General features: G+C 43.5%; 2 protein-coding genes across 8 annotated transcripts; both read left to right on the top strand.

Moving 5' to 3' along the window:
* Nucleotides 1–1532: 1532 nt before the first annotated feature.
* Nucleotides 1533–3479, top strand: ndufaf4 (NADH:ubiquinone oxidoreductase complex assembly factor 4). Its single transcript, XM_048986395.1, has 3 exons — nt 1533–1742; nt 2173–2267; nt 2925–3479. The coding sequence occupies exons 1-3, from the start codon at nt 1571–1573 to the stop codon at nt 3228–3230; spliced, it is 573 nt and encodes a 190-aa protein (XP_048842352.1). The 5' UTR covers nt 1533–1570; the 3' UTR covers nt 3231–3479.
* Nucleotides 3480–4380: 901 nt separating this feature from the next.
* Nucleotides 4381–15195, top strand: gpr63 (G protein-coupled receptor 63). 7 transcript variants are annotated; one of them, XM_048986387.1, is made up of 3 exons: nt 4381–4791; nt 12769–12923; nt 13486–15195. In XM_048986387.1, the coding sequence occupies exon 3, from the start codon at nt 13613–13615 to the stop codon at nt 14852–14854; it is 1242 nt and encodes a 413-aa protein (XP_048842344.1). In that variant the 5' UTR covers nt 4381–4791; nt 12769–12923; nt 13486–13612; the 3' UTR covers nt 14855–15195. The 7 variants fall into 7 exon arrangements, with proteins under 7 accessions (XP_048842344.1, XP_048842343.1, XP_048842341.1 ...); XM_048986386.1 differs by having other exon boundaries at nt 4381–4928; XM_048986390.1 differs by lacking the exon at nt 12769–12923 and having other exon boundaries at nt 4382–4791; nt 13486–13586; nt 13650–15195.
* Nucleotides 15196–15582: the final 387 nt, after the last annotated feature.

Genomic DNA, 15582 nt, shown 5'->3' with positions numbered 1-15582 from the left:
TCCTGACGGATGCCATTGCAATTCTTTTCGCTGTTGCTCTGAGCTCTCAGTCTCCTTGAAAGCGTCTCTGTTCACTGACCTCAACAGTGGATCTTCAGGCTTGTTACTGAACTTGCATAGAAGCACGGCGGCAAGTTTGTGATTTTTTACGCCTCGGTAATTTTGCGGAAATAATTCAGGTCAAGTACTCGACTCAGTGTCGCAGCTTAAACCTGTGTTTAGTGCTTAATATCATGCTCTATAAGCAGTAATGTAGGTTCAAATATGGCCCAAAGACTGAGTAGGTGCGCTGCGTTTTGGGTTTTATAACGCGTACGCCTCAGCATATAATGCTATGTGCTTCCAGAGATTTTTCCTGGGTTAGGTAAAGGTCTTTATCGTTTTGCCATCCAGACGGAGGTCAAGCAGCACAAGATGACATTCCCCAGGTCCACAGTGTAACCAGTAGCAAATTGTGTTGGATAAAAAAACTTATGTTTAATTAATTAAATAAGTAATTATATTCCTCTTTTATTTCTCTTTATATCTTCAGTGCCTGAATCGGGTCTTTATACAAGTTCATGTTGTGAACGACTTATTACTGCATCATAAATGTGTCTGACCAGACATTATGTCTACAAAGAGTTTGGCTTATAGATCCGCCAATCGTTTGAACCCCTTTTGAAGTCAAACAAAGCAAACAACACGGTTGGCAAAATAGAAGCAAGTCACTGACACAGATGAAAGAGTGTTGTAAAATGGGTTTGCAGGGGTGGTATACTTTATAACAGAAAGACTGGATGTGGCTGACCCCTCTGCACAATTCACAATTACAAAACCTTACATTTCTTCCAGAAAAGGAGGGATTCTTTGTAAGGCTGCTGACGTAAGAGGTGAAGAATGTTTGACTTTCCTGTCCTCTATCTAGTTTAACAGACTCTGTATAGTGTTTTCCCTAAAATGGTGATTATTACCAGATGTCTGCCGCTGCATCACAGCCAATCAAGCAGTATTTACAAAGACAAGCCAGGCCACTAGAGAGGTCTGTGACCATGTGAACATTTCTGTACAAACTCACCCAAAAGAACCCCTTAAACAAATGTAAATTAATGAATAACAATATTTACACAGTATGGTAAACAATGGTCTTTTGAGGGAATAGAAATTTGAAAAGGATTTCAACCACGGTGCCTAAAGTTAATGTCTTAAATTCCGTTAACATAACATATCGACCGGCAGATTTTCCCTAAATTCAATCACGCGCAAGTCGTGTTTAGCGGGGATCGTTATTTTTTGGGACTTTGCTACCATCTGCTGGTGAGAATATGCCTCATTAAAAGCTAATGTTATTTCATATCGCATCAGACTATACCCGTTCACTTTCGATAATTTGTCTCAAGACTTTATATATTTATTATATATCTCTATACATATATAGATGTATCATTTTTGGTAGTTAAACATAATATCTATTTATGCTCGCACTTCTGTAAGAATTCGAAAGTCCTCCTGTACACTAGGGGCCGCTCTAAAACAGGCGTTATCACTGTTAGGAAGTTTGAGCCTTACGGAACCCCGTACACAAGTATGAATGGTGACCATAAAGATTCACGGAGGAGGTTTGAATCTAACGAAGGAAATCATGGGGTCACGAATAACACGGGTGTTTAGAAATTTTAACTTGGAAAACCGAGTTCACAGAGAAATTGGTAAAGTCAAACCCTTAGCTGCCCCACGACATTCTTCCTTCAAAAACAATGAAAGTAAGTTCATATTACTTACATATTCAAAGTTCATATACATATCACATCCTTGTAATTTAGCTTATGGCTTTGCCTTTAAAAATGTCATGTGATTTCGAATGAGTTTTTTTTTTAAATAGGCAGACTTGGTGATTATTAATCGAAGAAGTGTTAGTAAAATAACTATCGTCTGGTAGCTTTTGGAGGGCGCTCGGTTGCTGCAGCGGTATTTCTGTGTCGTTCGCTTTGACATTCGTGGTAAGACGTAAAGCAACTGCCATCCTTGAGCAGTAAACCGCGACAGGCATTAAGTCGAATTAATCTTTTAACCATTTTAGCAACAACATTGTTTATATGTTTTTGTTTATATGTTTATACCAAAATTGGCCACAGTGGAAATAGGTAAACTTCCCCTCCTTCGCCGTTGACATAATTGTCGTTCACATTTCAGCATCAGAGTTCAGCGACTCTATCCACAAGAAAAACGACCCCTTACTCAACCTGCTGAAGTCTGTGTATGTGGAGTCCAGGGAGCCACCAGTACAGGTAATCAGATACGCAAAAAGAGTCAGAACGTCAAAGTCATACGTATGTGTGGAGTGGTGCGGGGTATTTGGTGCAATTTAAGTGAAGTGAAAAGTTATTGTTGTTGACACCACAGCTCACAACAATGAAATGTGTCCTCTGCATTTAATCTATATTAAATTGTAGGGGCAGCTAATTCAGCGCCCGGGGAGCAGTGCTTGGGGGTGGTGTCTTGCTCAGGGTACCTCAGAACATACATTGGCTTATTGGGGATTTGAACTGGCAATATTTTGATTACAAAGGTACTTCCCTAACCAGTAGGCCACCACTGCTCCATCATGCCTTGAATGGTATTTGTCAGATTTATATAGTCTTATTCATACTTTATAATTTAACTAAAACACATGCATCTATTGATAATACAGACAGGGTGTCATTGTCATTTAGCTGTAAGCTAAATATTAAACTAGCCACCACGTAAGGTTGAGGATTCCAGACCATTACTCCTTCTTGTAGACCTGAAGGTGGTACGCCATGTTAAAAACTCACCCAGATGTTGAGTCAGTTATTCATGAACTTGGTATTTAGTTATTTAAGTATTTAGCATGATGCACTGGTTGCTTATATGGTGAAACGAAGCAAAAATGTCTGCCCAGCCTCTGCTATGAATTTCTCCAGGACTTACGGCCCAATAGAATGGACGCAGAGGTACGCAGGCCGCTGAAGTTCAGCCTGCCTGGAGACCCCTATGGCTTCATGACAGATGTCAAAGATGTCCCAAAAGGCAAGCTGTCCATCGTGGAAGCCCTGAATGTACTCAACCAGCACAAAAACTCTCCCAAAACCTGGACACCAGAGAAATTAGCACAAGAGTACTCTTTAGACTTAAAGGATACCAAGGGACTTCTAGAATTTTTTGTTCCATTTGATGTTAAAATTATTCCACCCAAGTCAGAGGGCATGACACGGATAAAAGAAGGCTAGCGACATTACCTTGTAAGATTCCCGATCTTCACACTATCCTGCACCTTTTTCTGTATTTAAATTTGTTACTTTTGCTGTATATTGCCACCTTTGGTTCCTTTATAGTATTTGTGAGGAAAAATATTGAAATTTGTGTCTGGGTGGAAATTACAGTATGACTGAAATACTATCTTTGAAGGTATGCTGTCCTCTTGGATATGTGTTTGGGTGATGTCTGACTTGATTTGAATAAATTATAAATTACATTTATCACGGTTACTTCAATGATCACAATGTTGTGTGTAATGTCACTTATTTTGATATAAAAAATACAGATCAAGCAGCAATATATTTAGTTCAATACTAAACAATTAAATAAGGTTATTTTAACTGAGGTAGCACATTGGATTGCTCTGTAGCCTCCAGTGCTTGTTCTCGTTATGTTGAGTGGGTTTCCTTCAGGTCCTCCGGTTTTCTGCTATAATCCAGCAATATGCGGTTCGGGCCGTCATATCGATAAATCGCCCAGTGTGGTTTAGGAGTCACTAAGACGTATTCTGGTGGACGTTTTGATCAAAATGCAGTTCCTTCCATGGACGTGGTCTTTACAAACACAGCCTTCGTAGATTTTCCTCAAAGTATTTAGCCAGGGACACATTTGTCCATGTGTGGACAGGTTGATGACCTGGATGTCTTTGCGTATGTAGATATGTTCATATACGGTATATACTATGAAAGCGGGGTCATTCAGTCCCCGGAAAAAAAAAATTCATCGTTTTTTATTATTATTTTATTAAAATCTGAACCTTCCCAGGTGGGTCAGGACAAACTGGCACTAAATTCTTACGATACAGCCGTCTCTCGTGCCTCTCCAGTAATGCCAGCAAATTAATTTCCGTTTGGGAACGAAACGTTCAGATTTTAATCGGCCTATTTTTATCTCCCGGATTATCTGAAGAGACGCACATCTTGATACCACTTTAACCAGTAAACCTTGCGATTAGCAGCATTACACGTGTGTCGGCAACTTCCACAACCAAACATGGAAAGGGGGACGAATCTGTTTGCTTTTAATCGGCGTGCCAATCGAATCCAGCGTTTCGACGGGACCGATGGCGAATATGATTGGATGACGCGCCTGTCTGTCAACGAAGAGCCTGGCCGTGATTGTTGTATTGTCCCTCCCACCCCCCACCACGGAGAGATCGCGCTGCTTCCTACGAATCTCATCTTTCGCTTCCGAAGTATTGTGAGATATATTCTATTTAGAAGCGGAGCTTTTCAGTCAAAATACAGGCAAATGCATCGCAGTCTGTATATCTACTCTTCACCCAAACATGGCATTTGATTAAACTTTTTTCTTTTTTAAATTGCAAATCAAAAAAGATGCTAGTGAGAAAAGTAGGAAAGGAGGCACCAGAGATTACAGTCACGTTTGATCTTAAACGTGTGGAAATTGACTCTCTAAATATTTTAGGACGGTAGCTCTGTAGATGCATGCAATGCAGTCACAATGCATTCTGCATTAATAACATGAGAATCGATGCCGCAGAAGCTTCACAAACCAGGAAAAGCACATCAGGTACGTTAGATAATGTATCCAGGAGCTGCGGTACTGGAAAATGAAATGCCTTGTGTGGATTCCGGTTCCCAGTGTTTTAGCTAATAGACCAGTTGTCTACTAACCACGGCCTCCAGGTCAGGCAGAAGAAAATAAAGGTAATCCCATTTCACATTTATCAGTGTTGTCCGGATATCACATGGTACTTGGAATATTCTTGCAGGTTATAATTATTTTAGGTAGTTTTTGCACGCCGGCTCTGATAGCAGTGTACCGTGACACGCTTGTCTTTGTCATTTACGGAAAGCAATGCAATGGAAACATAGTTTATTAATCACTGGAGGATATTTATTTGCATGGGGTGTTGTATAGATTATTAATACAGGCATCGACGGGGTAGATCAGAGGTTACTCTACGCGCTCAGCGAACACTATGTACAGTTGTATTTAGAAATATTTTAATCAATGGATAGCACAACGTACTTTCATCGTTAATGTTATATGTACATTTTTTTGAGACCTGACATTTTCATTTAAAATACTTCCATATTTTTCTTTCATCCCTATGTAATATTTTACACCAAAATTATATAATGTGCAAACCTCGATTCTTCCCCGGATTCGTTTAAATGATATCAAATATATTTTCGACAGCAACAGTTTTTATTTAAAACATAGAAAGTGTGTTTTATCGCTTAGGAACTTTATAAACATAAGTCCAATTCTCAGGGTGTGTTGGGTCAGGTAGGCAGTGGCCATCCGTCGGTTTGAGGCGCATTTGCATTGATAATTTAGGATTTGCTTAATTTTCATGTCGTATATTATGTGAGGAAAAAGAAAGAAGGAAATGTCCCTGTTATTGTCAATTTTTTTTTGTTGACTTAATTAATTTAGACTGTGCTGGATACCGTGACAACATCCATTCTGAATTGTAACACAGATTGTAACGAGATAAATCACTGCAGAGACGGTTAATAACGGCGTCCCCCTCCCTCTCCAGTCCCAAAGAACAGGATGGGCTTACAGAAATAGCAATTAATAAACGGTCAGTCTGTACTTTAAAGTGTAATCTAATGGGTGGCAGCATTGAGTCTGATGTTAGATATTTCCTTTGATCAGAGGAGAATAATGAGGTGGCCGTTTTCAATTATTAGTTGCCTGAAAAGGCTCTAAACATAGAAACGGTAATATTTTTTGTAAGCCCCTTCCTGTAAGAGCAGGCCTGGGAAATCTGGACTAAAGATGATCTGATCGCGAGGCGATTTGATCTTAGCTGTCTAAACATATGACTCATGTGTCTCCTGTGCTCACAATTCCACTGCTTTGTATCTCGATGGCATAAAATTGCATATGGTTGTCTGGTTTGACAATCGCTGCGATGCGGACAGCTTCCACGCACATCAATCAGGCTAGACCCTCTGTGTAAGGGAGCTAAATCAGCCACGAAAAAAACAATATTCATACGAACTGCAAGTCAATTACAAAAAATATTTCTAATTATAGTCTGCCTTTGCTAAAGTACTTGATAAGATATCACAGCTCTGAATCTCAGGTTTAAAATACAAATGCTCTAATTTAGAAAGGATGACTGAGGTGTAGATGAGTCGGCGATAGGCCCCCAGGTGTGGGACCCCGTGCCAAAGACTCGCACTTCGGTAGCTGTGCAGATTCAGTGTCTGCCAAGATGTTTAAAGCAGACCTTGTTTGATTCATCACATGTTTGCCCGTTGCCTTGTTGCCATGGCGATCTGGAGACTCAAGGCAAATATAGATCAGTAAGTAAATAAATATGTAGTGATTAAGAATCAGTGGCATGACTGGTAATTGTGGCATCTGCATGCTCATTGCCCAGGATACGTGCACAGGTTGCAGGCCTGAATTGACAGCTAAATGGCAGTTTTCTTCAAAGTGTAAAAGACAGACTGATTTAAAAATGGTGGAAGTGTCGACAAAGGTCTAGACTTTAGAGTTTTTTTTGTTTGTATACATCAGCATGGGTTTAATGTTTTAAAGAAATGTCATATTAACTTAACCGTTGACCCCTGTTAGAATGGCTTAGCCACCTGTACTGGTTTGCATACGTAGCAAAGTCGATCGTAATAGTGCCTGAATGATAGTGAATGCCTCGTGCATTTCCGGATGACAAGACTGCCTTTACAGTCATCCTTGTAAGCTCATAAAGGGACCGTTCTGCACTGGGTCTTACTGACAGCCTTACAAACTCTTGACATTCCCTCATCCAGTGTCGTCAGGTGAACCCCGGAGATGCTTTTCCAGCACGTGAGGACTTGCCTTCACTTTCTGGTCCGGCTCCTCCCAGCCCGTCTCTGTTTGATGTAGGCGGAGTAGCAGCGGAGGGCGTGTCGTCTGCTCAGTCATTCCCCTTCTTTTGCCGCCTTTCCACCGGCACCGAGATCGAAGCCGTACCACAGACTGGTTGTATTTGACTGTAAATATGTGAGCCATCCCCCAGCTGTACCCATGGCCCTACTTGCTAGCAGGACCAAACCGAGCGGGTTGCATCACCACCATGTGATTGATGATGATGCAGGGAGACACTGGACGTAAGGTTGAGACTTACACTGGAGACTGGACACTTCTGCACGTGGATTATCTGAAGGGAAAAAGGGCAAATTCTATATATTATTCACTACTGGTAGTATCGCACATACATTCCTGATAACTCGGAACTTGAAAATGTCCACCCACCTGCTGAAAAAGTACTATAAAACAGCTGAACGAAATAGATTGGTAAAGTGAATTTACACAAGAGAATGCTAATTCCGCTAGCGTCTGAGGCTAACATAACGATGGTGATCCTCACAGATGTGCTAGAAAATTAGGAAATTAGCGCACGGTGAATCACAGTGTGCCCCGTGTTAACGGGTTTTACGTTACTGTCACTCCGCAAGTGATGGCAAAGCAGGCAGTGGTGGCTTAATGGTTAGGGATGTGCACTCGTAATTGAAAGATTGCAGGTTCAAATCCCCGACCAGCACTGACTGAGTAAGGCACTGCTCCCCGGGCGCTGAATTAGCTGCCCCTTGCTATGTCGCATATGAGTTAAATGCAGAGAACACATTTTGTTGTTGTGCACTGTGTGCTGTGGTGTGTCAACAATGAGCATCACTAAATTCAATTCAATCCCGGTGCCGCCTTTACCGGAGTGACCCTTGTGCAGTGGAAAATCAAAGTGAGTTGGAACTGCGCTGTAACTAGTCTCTCTCTGCGGTACGGCTTGGGTACGATTCGGTTCCTGTATGCCAGTGGAACAGTGTCATTTGTAAACAATTTATACAGCCCGATGGTGTGTTTTTTGTTGTTGTCCTGATGAAAACGAGGTTTTGACTGGTGCTGCAACTGTAAGAACACATCTGATCATATCAAAAATGTCAACATTGTGGCTTCGTGCTGAATCAAAGCAGTGTGTAACTGCTCGACTCAGGGGTTATCTGGGTGGAATTTGTACGTAGTGTCATACATGTAGGCATTAAGGTTACAAGTGACACATAATGAAGCCATCGATAGAAATTTTTAGGACAGAAGTATCACCAAGAGTTAGCTCTCAGGTGTGTAATGAGAGTGTTAAATTGGTAAATAAAAGTGACTGGGAAGTCTAACCGGTTAGGGTGCCATTTTCCATGGAAATTTTAAAAAGGATGGCAGTAATATTGCACGTTGAAGTATTAGTCTGCATTTCTGCTAACTACTAACTTAAACATTTGTTTTCATAAGTGCCTGTCCGGAGATCTCCGTTTCTCATCCTAACAGGCTGCTGTCAGGGCGTGTGCTGTGGTTGTGTATTTCATAAGCCTGGGTAACCTTTGTAGACGTGTGTGTCATTTCCTCTCTGTTCCAGGAAGACTGGAGGCAGGAAGGATATAGTTCATATCAAGTAATCAGGAAGTTAATCAACCGTGAGGTGAACAAAGTCTCCCCCAGATGTGGGGGGGGGAACTTTTGCAGTCTGTGGCGTATTTTTTATTTTTTAAAATTGATGGTAAAATTACCGAACTGGGTTACTGCAGTTTATCATTCAGTTGTAAGCATTCTGAATGTGAACATTCCTTTTTCTGTACGGCCTAATTGTGACCAGCGGAATACCTGCATGCAGGTACCTGATGTAGGTAACATGGTGGCTCTAAAGCCCAGAGCGTCTCCAGGTTTGGGTCTCTAAACACCACCTACGTTCTGCGTCTGTGCAGTTGGCATGTTCTCCTGGGGCTCTCACGGGTTCCCTCTGGGTTCTCCTGCAGTCCAGAGACGGGCTGATTGGGATCCCTAAACTGCCTGTGGTGTATTACTGTGTGGGTGCCCTGTGATGGACTGTTACCCAGTCCAGCGCGTACCTCTGCCCTGTACCCTGTCTGTGACCAGACCAGGGTAAGAGGTTAGAAAATGGATGGACGTATTTGTTTTAATTTGCCAAAACCTTATTATTGTACTTATTATAGACTGGAATCTTACTTAAAATACAAAATATTAAGTATTCAAGAGTAACATAAGGCAATGAAAAGTTGTAATTACTTTATAAACTAGGCGCTAGTTATTAACTGAAGACTGGGACACGGTATTAACTAATTTTGACACTTGAAAAATGGAACGGAGGTGTTCTATTTTAAGGCACGTGTGTTCTTAATTTCAGGTTTCGGTTCAAAGAAATGGGTCGTGCTGCACTTTAAGCCTATTTCAGGTTTTTTTTTTCGAGTTTTATCGCTTTATTAATTCAGCCCATCCATCTTCCAGTCAGTTATCTGGTCTGGCCGTCTTCATTATCGCCTTTATGAGAATGTCAGTTTCAGCTCTGCTGACGGAACCTCACAATCCTTCGGATAGCTTGAAACATTGTCTCAGAATAGGAAGTATTAACAGGCTTTTCTTATTTAGCTCGTAACTATGAATTACTTCAGAGATTTGAAATGTATCGTGCTTGATTAGCTAGTCTGTGGATCCTGATTTATTATGCAGTTATTTTCTAGCACATTCTGTCACGTGTGGTTGTGTTGGCCAAGAAGAGCAGTTCAAGGGCCCAACCGGATATTTGGGTTTGGGTTTGGGTTGATCCTCTTACTGGGTTCTAAACCTGCTCGCCATTGGTAATGTTACTGCCTGCTTCCAAAGTGCCTGGTTCGTTATGAAACCCGACTTTCAGGAGTGATATTGACTTAATTTTCAAACTGTTTGGATACTTCAGCTATTTGCATTTCCAGCCTTGACAGACACTGAAGCAAACTGGCAGATTGAGGTTCCCACTGGGGGAGGTGTTGTCCCTCAGGCCGATGCTGGTCTTTGTGTCTGCCGATGCCGCTCACTTATTTACAGCATTCCTTTGACGCACGCTCATTAATAAGCATCTGGCTGTCTGTGAGAATGTCGAATGAATCTGATTAGCTACATTAGGATCAGGATCGGTCATTTCCCAGTGTGTTTTACTGGTGAATTAACTGGTGGCGTTCAGTTAGCCGGCATTCAGGAATAGCGTATGAGCATCTTCGTGAAGGACTCAGGGTCAGATGGGGAAGGTCTGCGTCGCCCGTACTGCTGTGGGAGAGAGAATGTAGGCATTTAACGACTTGCGAAAATAAAAGTGGGATGCGGAGGAAGATGCCTGGGCTGAAACGTCTGCTGTGCTCTCCTACATTCCACCATATCCTTCATTTTGTTTTCGTTCGGTCACCGAAGCGTCTCGTTCATGGCCTGTTTGTGTCTGCGATCGCTGATGGCGTCGTACAGGACTGACGGTGTGACGATTAATGGATACATAGTTTGACTGATTAATAGAATCACAAGACCCTGTTGCAGTTCTTCGGTGATCAGATACACACTGGCCCTTTGCACATAAGATTTGCCATCCTGCTTTACTGGGTAACCGTTTGCGTCTGGGATGCTGATGGTTTATTTAGCTGCTTGATTGATGACTAAAAACCTGGAGTGTCTTATTTTACCAGGTGAGACAGCTAATCGTTTTCGTAGGTTCAGATTCAGTACTGTTCCAAAACAGAGCCTTCCTGCGGCGTAAACAAGTGTCCTAACGGTGCCAGAGCAGGACGCTTCACAGCTTAGCCGTCGCCCCTCATCCTGCTCCTATTCAGAGTTTAGCCGTTCTGGGTTTTAATCACTAATATAATACTGCTTGGATTCTTCAAACTGGAAATGTATGTTAATAGTAGTTTATATTTTATTGATCCCCGAATTTTAATGTTTGAATTTCTTAGAACTTTACTCCTTTTAATTTGGAGATATCAAGGGTCTTATTAGCTAAAGAAATATTCTTTCTTGATACATTTATATCTATCATGTACTGGCTTTTAGTAGTGTTAGTGTTTTCAAACCTCTGAAAATCATCTACTTATCAATCGGTAGTGTGTGGCTCCACGGGCCAGGGCTCTGTGACCAGAAAGCTAGATGGTTCGTATCCTTTTAGCAGTACGATGATGTCACCATCGGGCCCTTGAGCAAAGCCCTTAACCCCAGGGATTGGCTGACCTGCTTCCTCAACTGTCTCTCGCTTTGCATAAAGGCACCTGTGAAATTAATGCATTGAATCAATACGCTGTTTTGACTCGCCTGCCTGAGTCACCGAGGCCCGGAATGAACCGCATACATGTGCGTAAGGGGCTCCTGCAGCTGCTAAGTTCTCAGGATAAAACTTTAATAGCCTGTAGGCCTTATGGTGAGAGAACCATTAGGGGGAAAATCTACCTTACAGTCAAAGCATAATTTATGTGATATTCATGTGGGGGAGAGAAGAATTTTTCCTTTCCAGGCCAGCCTGGTAACAAACAGCACAGTTAGAGCTCCAAGAGTGTAATTAATTTATGTATCTAGAATAAGTAGAGATTAATGGTCCCCACAAATAGGTAGCAACGTGGCTTTCCTCTTATTTCCTAACACGTGAGAGGTGAAAATGTATACATTTGCCGTGCAGTCTTTGCAAATGAAAGCGGGGTTTAAAACAACAGTGTCTAATGTTTACAGAAGCGATAAGCTTTTTGCTGCAGCTCGAAGTCGCCCCCAGAGGAGCATTCGCCTGGCGTCTGCCCAAAGCTCCCTCAGCGCAGCGTGAGGCGTACATCCGTCCAGAGCTCCCCGCCAAAAACAGCCTGTCCGCTTGTCACGGCAGAGAGGGCAGGCTAACACTGCGGCCCAGGCCTCCCGCACTGTAGAGAGTGTTAGTGCACAGAGTGTCTTATATTTTAATCTTTAGCACCATTGTGTGTGCGTGTTGGAGGAAGACGATAAAACAGAATTTAAAATACAAAAAGTACTTATCATCCTTATTGATGGGAACGGTCAGCTTAGCTTTGCCAGATATTTTAACGACATGGCGAAGCACTGTGACTGAAATGGCCGACGTCTGTGGAGTTCTGAAGTGATATAAGGTCCCGTATTAAATGCCATGGGGGTGATGGTGTTGCTGCTGTCCATCTCATGGTGGATGTTGAAGATGGTTCACCCATGACAGGCCAACTTTCTGTGTCGCACTTGCATGGTCGATGGGAGGTGGGACCTGTACATGTTTTACTTTCAGGTGACATCTTGGTCAACCTTTTGTAGATCTATGTTTTTTTTCCTCTCTTCTGTTCTACACCCCCTCATCACACACCATAACTTTGTAGACTTGTGTTTCTTGCACTTAACTGTGACACACTTTAAGAGCGTGCCCACATATTCCATGAATTGTGCCCGGTGTCCTTCAACTTAGGAATATATTTTTGGACTCTCTCCTGTGATAATTGCATCAGTTGGGTATGTCAACTTTGTCTTTGGTGTTCAGCTCAGAATTTTAGCATTAAAAATTTTTTGATTGCATTTACAGATCTTTGTGGGGACCCTAAAAATGGTCCCCACAATGTCAAAGAATCAGGTTTTTATAACATTGCGAATGACCATTGGTCCCCACAAAGCAATATAAACCTAATCCACGCACATGCATGCACACACACATACGCACACACACTCTACTCTCTCCTCACGCTCCACCTTTCTACACTCCAGGCTTTACTGTCACCTGTGAGATACATGGCCTCTGCCTGAAATGGTGCCCAAAATGAAGCTGTCCGGCGCTCACAGACCTGAACGATCTGCATCGTCTGTGAATGCAATAAACAACCACTAACGTCTTTCTAGGCACAGAATTCTGCAAATGGATGGTAATCTAATTATCTACGTGTTCAGTGGAATTCAATAGTTCCAGAGTAATTAGATCACAGATTCAGATAATACCTTCTAGCAGATGGCTATTTGGTTTACTATTGGCTAAAATAGAAATTTTAAGGCACTCGAGGTGCGTAATTAGATAAGCCAGTATCTCATACACGTACTTTAAATATTGCATTTATTTAATATTGTGTATTATGCCTGGGTGTGTACAGTATACATAACATTTATGTTGGACAACTGTTTGTGATTTGGAGTAATCACGTCCTTAAACTGACTATAACAGAATTATGCAGTAGTAGCCTCTGACCAGAATGTTCTTAATTAACGTTTGCTGCAATTTATAACAGCATTTCCTTATTCGTGAATCTTTAGCTGTGCCCTCCGATAAGCGGCTCGCTCAGAGTGGCAGGAGAATTTAGGTGGAAGTTAGATGTGTACGGATATGCGAGCCGGTCGGCAGAAAGCCAGCGTGGAGGGGCTGTCCCTGTGCAGCGGCAGGAGGTCGTCCCCTCTGTGTTACTTCACTTGTTGTTCTCACTCTCTCCCTCCAAGGGCCCCCATAGATCTGCGGAGATGAGCAGACCTGGGTACAGAAGAGGATCCCGGCAGAAGGTGTCGTGCTGGAGGAGAGCACTTCAGTGAGGATGCTGCAGGTAGTGCCTGGGCGCCTCGGGGAAGGATGGTTTACTCAGCTAACGAGCCCGCTGTGGATGCAGGGGAAGCCAACGGTACCTCCATCCCTGGGGGAGTCGGACCTCTGAACCTGTCCCGGCTCTTCCTGAGCGTGCAACGAAACGTGGCGGACATGTCGACGGAGAACGCTTCCTCTGTTTTCATAACGACCACGGGCAAGGCAGCCCTCAGTCCCCTAGACGGTGTGGGCGGCTTCAGCTTGCCCCTTCAGGTGTTCTTTTTGATCGTCATCATCTCCATACTGCTGGTCGCCTTCCTTGGAAATGCGGTGGTCTGCCTGATGGTCTACCAGCGCTCGGCCATGCGCTCGGCCATCAACATCCTGCTAGCCAGCCTGGCTTTTGCGGACATGATGCTGGCCGTCCTCAACATGCCGTTTGCCCTCGTCACCGTGGTAACCGCCAGCTGGATCTTCGGGGACATCTTCTGTCGGGTGTCGGCCATGTTCTTCTGGCTCTTCGTCATTGAGGGGGTGGCTATCCTGCTTATAATAAGCATTGACCGGTTCCTCATCATTGTCCAAAAACAAGACAAGCTGAGTCCTTACAGGGCTAAAGCACTGATAGGGATCTCATGGAGTGTCTCCTTCTGCTTCTCCTTCCCGTTAGCCGTGGGGGAGCCATTCCTGCAGATCCCATCCCGAGCGCCGCAGTGCGTTTTTGGCTATACTACTGAGCCAGGCTACCAAGCCTACGTGGTCATCATCGTGCTGGTGTTCTTCATCGTCCCTTTCTTGGTTATGCTGTGCTCCTTCTTGGGCATTCTGAATACCATCCGCCACAACGCCATCCGTATCCACAGCCACCCGGACAGCATCTGTCTCAGCCAGGCCAGCAAACTCGGCCTCATGAGTCTGCAGAGGCCTTTCCAGATGAACATAGATATGAGCTTCAAGACGCGTGCCTTCGCCACTATCCTCATCCTCTTCTCCGTCTTCACCGTGTGCTTGGCGCCCTTCGCCACGTACAGCCTGGTCTCCACCTTCAGCCAGACCTTCTACTACAGGCCCAACTTTTTTGAAATCAGCACCTGGCTCCTCTGGTTATGTTACCTCAAGTCCGCGTTGAACCCTCTCATTTACTACTGGCGCATCAAGAAGTTCCGGGACGCCTGCTTGGACCTGATGCCCAAGTACTTTAAGTTCCTGCCCCAGCTGCCAGGGCACAGGAAGCGCCGCATTCGTCCCAGCGCAATCTACGTGTGTGGGGAACATCGCTCTGTCGTGTGATGCCTGAACGGGAGAGCTGTCCCTGGCACTGGTACATCTAGGTGTTACACCCACCATTGGTAAACGTTTGAGGGGCCATCGGATGAACTGCTGTTTTGCAAGCGTAAGGATGCCTTGGATCGTATAAGTCTGGTTTACAGAACATGTAAATTAACTACTTGTATGGACGTTTCAGATGTTCGCAGAGTTGTCACTGGTTTCAATGCTTATTTCTCTCTTGAGCGTCCGTGCCTACGACTTTAGTCTATGCCAATCTGAATGCTGCTACCTGTAGTGACCATGTGCAATTTCAGTGTACTGTATTTTAACTTGAATGTAATAAAAACACGTTTGTTACATTATCACTGCCTCGCTTGTTCGCCTGTTGGAAATCCAGAAATTCATGAACTCCTGTCGATTACGTTCTTTGATATAGTTGAAATCAAATGGGGATTCTGAAGCGGGGGAGATGCTGAAGATTAGATTATCACTAAATAACAATAAAGAAGGCAGAGGTGGGTGTCATTAAAACCTGCCTGGATGTGGGCCACCTACACAGCCTCTGGCTCTCTCCTGCCGCCCCCCACTCCCCTCTTCGGTTTGTTAAAGGACGCTGAAGGCCATTACATGCTGAAGGCCATTCGTTACAGACTGTTCCGTTTGTGCCGTTCGCTTAATACATGTGAAGTTAAGTTGCTATTATTGTGCAGGAAAAACTGATCTGGTCCATGTTGTCAAAGAAGCTGAAG

This window comes from Brienomyrus brachyistius, chromosome 19 (genome assembly GCF_023856365.1).
Source record: "Brienomyrus brachyistius isolate T26 chromosome 19, BBRACH_0.4, whole genome shotgun sequence".
NCBI lineage: Eukaryota > Metazoa > Chordata > Actinopteri > Osteoglossiformes > Mormyridae > Brienomyrus > Brienomyrus brachyistius.
This window is presented reverse-complemented; position numbering and strand designations above follow the sequence as displayed.